At 44.1% G+C, this 10,626-nt stretch overlaps 1 protein-coding gene across 2 annotated transcripts in view; it reads left to right on the top strand.

Annotated features, from left to right (window-relative positions):
- Nucleotides 1–155: 155 nt before the first annotated feature.
- prkar1b (protein kinase, cAMP-dependent, regulatory, type I, beta) overlaps nucleotides 156–10,626 on the top strand; it is a 51,175-nt gene continuing 40,704 nt past the window's right edge. Inside the window, exons 1-2 of one of the 2 annotated variants that reach the window (XM_084037130.1) lie at nucleotides 156–308; nucleotides 1,569–1,757. In XM_084037130.1, the coding sequence (XP_083893256.1) occupies nucleotides 1,584–1,757 (174 nt within the window). In that variant the 5' untranslated portion in view covers nucleotides 156–308; nucleotides 1,569–1,583. Of the gene's footprint in view, nucleotides 309–1,568; nucleotides 1,758–9,063; nucleotides 9,210–10,626 lie in introns of those variants that run through there. The other variant, XM_084037131.1, reaches the window with a different exon arrangement.

Genomic DNA, 10,626 nt, shown 5'->3' with positions numbered 1-10,626 from the left:
AAAAAAACTGTCAATTTTCAGAAATACACACCAATTATTTAAGGGTGGATGTTTCCTTTAAATATTTTTTTTTTTACCTGCAAACGGCCTGGGCGCGTGCTCGCTCCCGCGGGCCTCAAGAGAGCGCCTCTGCGGTCGAGAGGATGACAGCCTGACGTCATCGGGACTGACGCAGAGAGCGAGCCGAGGTATCCGAGAGGCAGAGCAGCAGCAGCACCAGCATCCTGGCTAACCAACGGTAGCCTGCCTCGCAGATCTCCCACCGCCAAGCGAGGTGTTTTCTCACTGAGCATCCTCCAGAAATTACGGTAGGGACACCAGCGACAGCGCCGGCAGCATCGTGTGTTTTATGAACACTACATAGCGGTCAAGATCAGGCCCATCACAGCGTTTACGTCGCAGTAATTCCCCCTTCGTTGTGGTTTGGTGGTTTGTCATTGCAAAGAGAGCGAAGCTAGCAGGGCTAGCTGTCTGTAGGATGCAACTGAACAGGTGCTCATCACTAGCTCCACTGTATCTGTTGGCACTGTTTTGCTATTTGCTGTGAAGAATACTTGCTAGATACCATGCCCTAATGTCATAACTGATTTAGATTTATTTTACATTTAAAAAGAAGAAGAAGAAGAAGATGCATCGTAGTGATTTCAATATGAGGAAGTGATAGAGGGTAGTTGACAGTTAGCTACACCTCCTCAGCTTCCTCGCTTGCTATGAGCCTGTTATCTGATAGTCATATTTGTTGTCAGTTGTCATGTTATATAGTTTGCTTTGCTCCTCTCCTGCTGAAGTGTTTACTTTCTTTTAGGTAATTAACTGTAACCCTCTAGGGTTATGCACTTAGGTATGGACCAGGGATGCACAATAATAACAATATGCTTACAAAATATGATGGAATCATCAAACAAATATTAAAAAATCATCTAAGGTGTGGTATGTAATTCCAAATTTGTATTATACATAGGCCTACATAATATTAATATAAATATCACTATGCAGTATTAGCTTTTCAAGTACTTGAGGACATGTATATAGATTAAAAAACTGAACAGTAGTGTCTATTTTTGGCTGGGATACTATTTCAATTGCATCAATGTGATAAAGAACATTTATTCGTAAGGTATTCAACGATGCAGCAATAGTCTAATACACCTTCAGATAATATTAAAATGGATAACTCCCATGGTATAAACAGGACAGCAAAATCTCAGTTTACAGTTGTGGTGTGTATCGTCATAAATTCACCTCCACCTTTTGTATTGCCGTTCAAAAAATGACCTATTTTCTTCAACCAAGAAAGTTAACATACACTTGCAACGATTGCCTTCATCGTGCACCCTCATGTCCTGCGTAGGGTATTGCCATCTGACAACAGTTCATGTCAAGCATGAGCAAGAAGATGGGAAATGTCCACTCACCTGCTTCCCACCATCCATCGCTCCTCCATCCTCTATCCTACTACTCCTCTTATACTGTATGCGCTACATTTTGCCCCCTCTTCCATCCCCTTCTCTATTCCGCTTGCCCTCCCCTCCTCTCATGGTCCACCCTGTTTTCTCCCACTGCCACAGAGATAAAAAGATAAGATGGCCACCTCCTCCTCCACTCTGGAAGAAGACGAGAGCTTGAAGGGCTGTGAAATCTTTGTGCAGAAGCACAACATCCAGCAGATCCTCAAAGAGTGCATTGTGAACCTCTGCATCGCTAAGCCTGAGCGTCCTATGAAATTCCTGCGGGAGCACTTTGAAAAGCTGGAGAAGGTTGGTAATTACAGAGTTTTGTTATGATTTAGGTTTCTCAGTCTCAGTCTGTCTGTGTTGCCCTGAAATCTTGTGTTTTGAGCTTGACTTATTCATTACAATCTACTTTTCACCCGAATATGACAGATGACACGAATGATCGAGTACTAAGTTGTGATTTCTTGGCTGATTGCTCTAATATTAATATGCTCACACGACGTATAATACAGCTTATTTATAAGAAATAAAAAGTTATATGAGTTGTTATTACAGGCATTTATGTTGTGGAAACTTCACCTATTGAGTTGGTATTTCACACGTACCACACACAAACTCTCTCTTCAACTTTTAATATTTCTAACAGCATCCCATGTGAGCCGTCAGAGAACATCCCATTTAGTTATCGACTGTACTCAAACTCTTACAACACACCTTTCATTTTTCATCCCATAATAGGAGAATCCATTAGGGAGCACCCATAAAAGGCTAGTGTCCTGTTTGCAGGCTCGGGGAAGCAGAGTGTTTGTACTGCCGGCCTGTCGGTCCGTGGGCAGAGAGACAAAAGAGGTGACACGTTAATTTAAAGGTAGTGGCTACAGATAGAGAGACGAGGGAAAAGAAAGATCACGGCAAGAACAAAAGTGTAAAACAGGATGTCAAATGTCAACTGGCTCCTCTACAGTGGCAAGGTGCTTTTTACGTGAAAGTTTATTCACTGACTCCTGCTGTATTCATGGAACGTGGCATTTATGTTGTTTTAAAGCTATAAGAAAGCACAGTTTTTATTCCTTTTTTTAATTAAGTATCAAAGGATCTATACAGTTATTGTGCCTAATATTCAAGTTGTCTCCAATTTAGTCAAAATGATTTGTTCCCAGCTTTTTGGGGTTTGGCATGTGAGAGTCATCTGATTTCATCGTATTTACCCAAGCATTGCGTTGCCTGTATGCATCCCATAAGTCCTACACACACTTGGATACAGAAAGTGAGCTTCTGCTGCCGGTAGTGGGGACTGTAATGCTGCATAGTCAGAGAGGCAGCATGAATACTAATGGCTGTGACAGAGCTCAGCATACAGTAGAAGCATACAGTAGCACGTTGCGAGTGTTGCATTCTCTGTAAAATGACATACTGCACACTTGAACTTGCACCCTCCGGCTCGGTAACAGATGAGCATCAAAGCTTCGCTGTGCTGATCAAAACCCTGAATGTAGGTCAAATATGCAAAGCGTGTTGTTGTGTGAAACGGAGCTTCATATTTATTACATTATCGATAGAATAAATGAATAGGGTATGGTACAGAACAGGAATAGGGCCCTGGTGTCCAGAGGCAAGTAGATCCTATATAAATACATTGTCATTGGTGGAAAACAGTGTTGCATGTGTGATGCTCCACTCTCCGCATCACATATCCGTCACACGCTGTGCATTATGTTAATGTATTTAAGCTGCAGTGCTCTGCTCGATCTCACTTGCTGTGCTACAGGAGCTGCTGCTTCTCATCACACTGTTGTTGCTTACATGCAATCAGCCCCCCATCTCCACTTCTGCATTTACCTGTCGGCCCTCCAAGCTTTTTACATTCTAATTTTTGTTTTTACTCCTCGGTCTCCCCTTGTTTTGGCTGATGAAGCAAACATCTTGCACAGAATGTGTGTGTGTCCACATGCACATGAATACACTGTGGCCCCGTTAACATCTGGAATTAACATGTGACTTTTGTGTTCTTGTATCTTGGTGGTTGTTTACACCTGTATTTAGCGCTGTTCACTTAAGATAAGAATGCATTTTAATACCCAGACCGGATCTGTGATAATATGTTTTTGTTGAATGTTTGCATCCTTGTGTTTGGGTCAAAGGTCAGGATCAAAACAGCGTATTTTAAAGTCACGAGGAGGATATGTTGCTTTAGCAAGCAGGGGTGGAACAGTCGTGTTGTTGAATGGCGGTCAGTGAAATCAACTGGTGTATACAAGTGGTTAGAATAAAAACAACAAACCTGCAGGCTTTCAGCCCTCTAAAGGTCCACAGTTGCCCAAGACCGTTCCAGTCAAGCCTTCTAAATCCGTGCTTGTGTTGTGAGGTCAGTCATTCGTGGAATTTAAACAGGCCACGTTTTATGTTTTATGTGGTGTCCCAGTTATTTAAGAGGCTTATTGTGCTCCTTTCCCCCGGTGCAGGGTAACTTTGACTGCAATATTTGGTTCATGTCCATTTTAATCTGGATTTCTCTTTTCTATCTTGTTATTAAGAGTTATCTGTGTTTTATTGCTCAACACTTTTATCTCAATGTCTCCAGCTGCCAGTAGAGGAAGAGCTTTTTTAAATGCAAAACAACATAAAGTTTTGTTGAATCGATGTGTCAGGTCTGTCTTTCAGAGCATAAAGCGCTTGTTGTCAACATGAGGAGATGACAGAAAGTACTCTTTTGTCATCACATTTCCCTCCTCTACTTCACCCTCTGTGTTTTTCTGTGTTTCTCTTTCGTCTCTCCCAGCCGCTTTCGTCAGCACTCGTCGCCCACTAGAGGCGGTAACCTAGGCAACAATAGAGGATAGATAGCCTGTAGCCCATCCTGTGTTGAATGAGCCCCTTTATTCACAAAGTTGATGCCGTCTCTCGTGTCATGCGTCCACGTTTTTTCTTTTTGTGGTACAATTAGTTCACCGGGGTATTCTTTCTCCCCATATGCCAGACCTATACGCTAACCTCATTTCATATCTGCACAGGATCCATTTCATACGGCGTTCACAATCTTATCTGGAAAATCTGCTTTCTCTGTCTCGGCTTCTCCATCGTTCGCTCTCACAGTTTTGTTCTTTGATGAAATGGTTTCCTTCTTTCTATATTTCTGTCTTTCTTTCTATTCGGTGACTCTTCTATTTGTAACTCAAACACACACTAAATCATCAGTCTGACTAGTTTTGTTTGATATAATAACATGTCTTTGGTAGTCAGCTGACTTTGTGAATGGGAAAATAACAGGCGTCTCTCTCCCTTTCATCCTGCCTATTTATGCACGGTAATGACGCCTTTGATCCCTACAACAGTAGCTTCAGACGTCCTCATCTCCCCACCTCTATCAGCTCAGCTCCGTGTATCATTTTGTGAGGAGTGATCTTCATTTTTGGCACACTGCAGTGTAAAAACCCAATTCGTGCAACACCTTAGCTATGTATTTTCTGATTATTCACTGGGAGTTTATGGCATATGTGTTTAGTTTACAGTGGAATATCTTGGCAGTTAAGTTTGTTTCGTAATAATAGAAAAGCTTGCTGTCTCTCATTAAAGGCAGACAAACAGATATAATACACAGGGTCTATTGTTGCAGTCTTTGGGCCATGATCATACACTTGAAAAGAAATGGCGACTTTTTCCCTCATCAGTCAGCATCATTACAGATCTGTCCAACAGGCAGCATCAGCTAAAAGTGACAGGATTGAATGTGTGAATGTGGATATGCCACTCCGTGTATTAAGTGGGCAGCTGCACTTTATTTCAATTTTGTTTTCTTTAACTCTCTGTGAGATCATATCTGATGACTTATCTTAAGTCTCCTCCGTCAACGCTTCGATCAAGAACATACCACCTGTGCCAGAAACCAGGCGTTCAGTGCATGACGGCCGTCACTCCTCGACTCCGTCTGTACTGTATGTGCGTGTGATGCTGGGATGTGAGTCTAAGCATCACATTTGGGTGACTACATTGGCTCTGTTCTGTGATATCAAATTGAAACTTAAGACCCATTGGAAACACTGCAAACAGGTGTAGCCCTTCATATAGGTGCTAAACATGTTCTGCTTCTTGTGTGTATGATCTGTTTGTGGTTGTGTTCATGTTTGTGTTATCAAGGCCTCCTCTGTTCCTTACACGCACATGGCTGTCATAAGTTTGTGTTCTCATGCTTCAGTCATGGCTTTAAAAATCACACCCTTATCCCTCATCTCTTCATTCCATGACTCCATGTCCATTTCTGCATCTCAAATTGGAAATAAACAACACAACACATTATATTATCCATAATTGCCTGAAGAATACATATAAACAGGATTTATTGTGTACAATTTTAAATTAATTAGCTCCAACAGAAGATGGTTGCAAAAATAAGTCAGATGTATTTGTCTTTGAGAAAATTACCTGACTTCTGACTTGATTTATTACCACAGTAAATACTGTAAACATGGGTTTATGGTCTCAATCACTGGCTTCAAGTCTTATTCAATATAGCATGATTTTCATTTAGTAAATTATGGTCCCATTAAGAGTAAAATAGGCGATGAAGCCAGATAATAATGTTGGCTAAGTAATTACATTTTCTTGATGAAGTACTCCTACTGTATGCAGGACAGAACAGCGCTGATTATCGGCTCTGTCAACATCATAAAGCGTGTCAAGTAAAGCACATTTACAAACATTAACCGCGCTCCAGCAGCCCTACTTGTGAAAGGTCCAGACATATTGCATTATGGGAGAGTTCTCCTCACTCTCTGTCTGTCAGTCTATCAGTCAATCAGCCGCTGTCTCGCCGTCCCCTGTAAGATGAGAAGCCTTTCTGTGCTGCCAACCATTCAGCTGTCACCAGGATCATAACAAATCCACCGGTTCCTTCAAAGGCCTCTGATTGACAATTTGTCAGGAGGGTGTGGTTGTTTGTTGAGTCCGCTGAGAGCATTTAGAAGAGAATCAGATGATGCTTTGGATGAGCTCCTCTATATTCTACTCTCTTTTGTTTGTTTTATGTTGTCCCACTCTTCCTTTTGTCCTGCTCGATGACTGTTAAATCAGTCTACATGTGTGTGTGCCGCTGATGTGAATACATACCGCATATTAGCAAACTCTGTTGCACAGTGTAATTAGTGTCTTTAGCCTGTGTTCACTCATCACCACCATACTGGGAGCGGGGTACTGTCAAATCATCCTGGGGGTGCACGCAGTGACCCAGGTCTAAACCCCCGTCCTGGGGCCCCTACAGGTACATCGGACCCCCAGCCCCTGTTTTCCCGGTGGTCCCTCTTTGTCCTCTCTCATCTGCCCGTTGCATCCCTCCTCCCTCCCCTTCTAATCTCTGGTTGGTGTGAGAGAAAAAGAAAAGGTGTCAGGTGTACAGCACTAAGATGGAAAGCAGTAGGACGGAGACAGCAGAAGAGATACATAAGGAAACTGTAAGAAAACTGTATGTAATGTAAGAAGCCAGGTACGAGTCCTTGGCTTTCAGCTCTTTAAAGCTCCTGTCATATAGTTTACTTTTACTTTGGATGGAAATCGCCACAAGTTCATTTTACAATTAAGACTTGGTTGGAGTGTAGGCCATTAGAATTGAGGGCTTCGACTAGAAAATGAATGTTGGGATTGAGAGTTGCCATGAGGAAAGTCACACAGTGTGTGTGTGTGTGTGTGTGTGTGTGTGTGTGTGTGCGTGTGTGTGTGTGTGTGTGTGTGTGTGTGTGTGTGTGTGTGGTGTAGCCATAAAGAGAGTGAACATCATTTCATAGCCAAGAGGTCAGCACAGCACACACGCGGTCCTAATACAGAAGCGAACCTTCTGTCCATTGTGGTGTTGTAATGGTGTGGAACAGAGTGATGAGTAGACTGTTAGCTCCACTGGTGGATCAGCTCTCCATGCTTCATTAACTGCGTGTGTGTGTGTGTGTGTGTGTGTGTGTGTGTGTGTGTGTGTGTGTGTGTGTGTGTGTGTGTGTGTGTGTGTGTGTGTGTGGCACCGTGTTGTTTTTGGTTCACTCGCACGCTTTCAGCTCTGGCGCTGGAGAGTGAAATCGTCTCCGTCACCGGCTTCCTAAGGTAACCGCTTATGGATGCTTCCTTTTCAGAAATGATGATAACTGCGTAGAAAGAAAAGATGTTTTTATGCATCGGTGCTGCAAACCCAACCACCCGTCAGCCCCTGAGGGGTGGTTGGGCTGATTAATATCGGTTAGTCATAGCTATTAGGACGAGTTAGTCATAACTTTTTGCTCATATCTGCTCGGTGAAAATTGTTTCAGGGAACGAACAAAACGGGAGAAGCCCATTTTAGTGTGACATCCATAGTTGAAAGGGGAATAATGGTTTGATAACGGCAAATTATGATTGAGGGAGTGTGGTGAGGATCGCATGTGTGTCATCTTTTGTCTGTGTCTCCATTCTTTGGTTGGAACTCTGACCCTCGCATCACTGTGACTCTAATGGAAAGCCCAATTTTTACAGAGCTTCTGTGTCCTGCTTTCGTCTGTGTCCTCTGCCTCCTCTTCTGTCCTCTCTCTCTCTCTCTCTCTCTCTCTCTGGCATCCAGCCGCTGATGATGACGCAGGTAGAGCAGAGGAGAGAGGGAGGAGGGAGAGAGGTGGAGACAGAGTCTGACATAGGCTTATAGCGCTGATAATAGAGGAGAAATTAAATATTAAATAAAACAGTTGCAAACTGCAGATGTGCTTTGCTATTGTGCGTAGCCCTGGAATTGATGAATGGCCCTAGCCTGTGTGTTGTTATAGCTAAAGCTAGAAAAAGTTTGCCTCTGCTGCTGCTGCTAAAGTCACATTGCTGCTGCAGCTCATCTTGGCCTCCACATGCATTTACACTATGATGAAAGCAGCGGGGCCAGAACAGCACGAGGACTTGTTGGAGGCCGGACACAAAGTCGTCACTTGATGCATCCTGACCTCCTGACCCAGGGAGAAAGCACGCGGTTGGAAATCAGTCAGGAGTTAGGAAGACGCTGCATGGTACAGAGCGGCGGCGGCTGACACGCACAGGGAATGTATGGGACGGTGACGTATCTCTACGGGAATGTTTGGAGCCATTAGCTCATGCCGTTTGGTCAGAACAGAAGTCTGCATTGAGGGGAGTGACGTTTCCCCAGTGAATCACTGTCGATGCGCGAGTGAAAGAGAGACGGTCTGTCAACGGGCGTCAGCCACCGGTGTGCGTGTAAATGTAGGTGCGTGAGCCACCGTCGCTTCCTGCTCAGACTCGCCGCCAAACTATTCAGGATGCTCACAGTAACCAGTTGTCATGGTGACGGGGGGGGAGCGAGAGGAGCCCGCTCATTGCGCCAGCTGATTGCGAGTGTGTGTGTGCGTGCGTATGTGTGTGTGTGTGTGTGAGGGTGAGAGGGAGGGAGTGAGAGAGAAAGAGGGCTGGAAAACAGGGACAGAGAGTTGCGCAGGAGAGCGATGGAGAGACGGGCTTTTTGCTGTGATCAGCTGCTGTGTCGTGGGGATTGCAGACATTTTGCCACTTCTCTCTCACGCACAAACACACACACACACACACACACTCAAACCTGAGTGCACACCCCACGTCGCCTGCGATGGCGAGATGCTGTGTGACATGTGCGTCAGGTGTGTATGAGCTGGGAACCCAGGTGTGTTGATGCTCGGACACACTCGGACACACTCACACTTGGACTTGATGCCCGCTGCCTCTGACAGGCTGAGGGACATACAGCACGCCTGGCCAGGGGCCCTCCATGCGATGGTAAATACCTCCGCTAACGAACACAGCCGGTAGTTAGCCTCCTGGATCTAACCTGTATCGTCTCATAGGGGCAGGAGAAAGTAGCATAGCACAATGTGTTTGTTGTCAAAGCGTGTGCTAATGCAAGGTAAAGATGCTTATTACCTATTTTGAGTGATCCAGTGTTTTGAGTGATTTGCAGAAGCTGGAGTGTGTGAGCTCCCCTTCTCCCCCTGCAGTCTGCCCGTGCATGTTTGTGAGATTGCGTGTGCTTGTTTTGATGCTGCTCTCTGGCTCTACCTCCCCTCTTCTCCCGCTGCTGGCTGTGTTCCCTCAGGCGGTGACTCTGCGTAAGCAAGAAGTGAGTGTGTGTATGCGTGTGTGTGTGTGCGTGTGTGTGTGTGTGATCTGCTTCATCAAACTGTTTTATACAGTTAGACAGCGAGCAGAGCGTCACAGTAACCTCAGGATGTAATTAGAAGGAGAGGCACAAAGTCAAACAGAATGCAGGGGAATGGAGACGGAGAGACAAAAAAGATCATTACATCAAAGCAAACCAAGTCATAGAATGAGTGAAAGTGCAAGCCGAAGTGTCTCACTGGCTTTTGGTTATTATAGCGTTGCTGTTTTACTATTCCCGTCCCCATTATGCTGCTGGCATGATCGAAACAGATAGTTAAAGAAAGAATGTGCAGAGAAGCGCTGAGTCGTGAGGTCTGATTTGACAGTTTTTGTTCGTCTCACTTTTCGGGTCTCCTCCTCCTCGCTTGCCAACTCTTCTCTCCACCTCTCTATTGTCTTTGCGATCTTTTCTGTCACAGGTTGTCTCTCTCTTCCTCTCCGTCTCTGTCTTTGCCTCCCTGTCAGTATCGGAGCAGAGTCAAGAAGCAGCAATTTCTGCTCCCTGCTCAAGGCACTGACTAATCACTCTGCTCTCAGCTGCTCCAGGTCGTCTTCTGGTTCTTCTCCTCTTTACAGTTTGCAGAGAAAAAAGTTGACTCAGTAGGTTTCATAGAAAATAGTGTTGCTTGAATTATAGAATGCAGTTTAACATTTGGAGGTGGTATGACCTGGATTGCTGTGCTTTTCAGTGATCAATAATCAATTAGATATTGAAAGGTTATACTATCAGTTTACTGTCATAGATGAGCATAGCATGAAATCTTTTTGATTGAACCACAAAATGTTTGGCGGTTGCTGATTAATTGTCTGTTCATTTATGAAGCAATTCATTGACCATTCCCTCTACTCTAGACTGATCACAACAATAATAATAAAATAATTAAAGCTTTTTCTGACTAATATTTATACGTTAAGAACTACTGCCTACAAATTCCCACATAGAGTAGAACAATAATCATAAATGTGAGCACAGCTTCTTGGTCAGTAGTATTTATAACAAAATTGGTGACTACATTTTTCATTGATTAAACCCATC

This window comes from Eutrigla gurnardus, assembly GCF_963514095.1.
Source record: "Eutrigla gurnardus genome assembly, chromosome: 20".
Classification (NCBI taxonomy): domain Eukaryota; kingdom Metazoa; phylum Chordata; class Actinopteri; order Perciformes; family Triglidae; genus Eutrigla; species Eutrigla gurnardus.
This window is presented reverse-complemented; position numbering and strand designations above follow the sequence as displayed.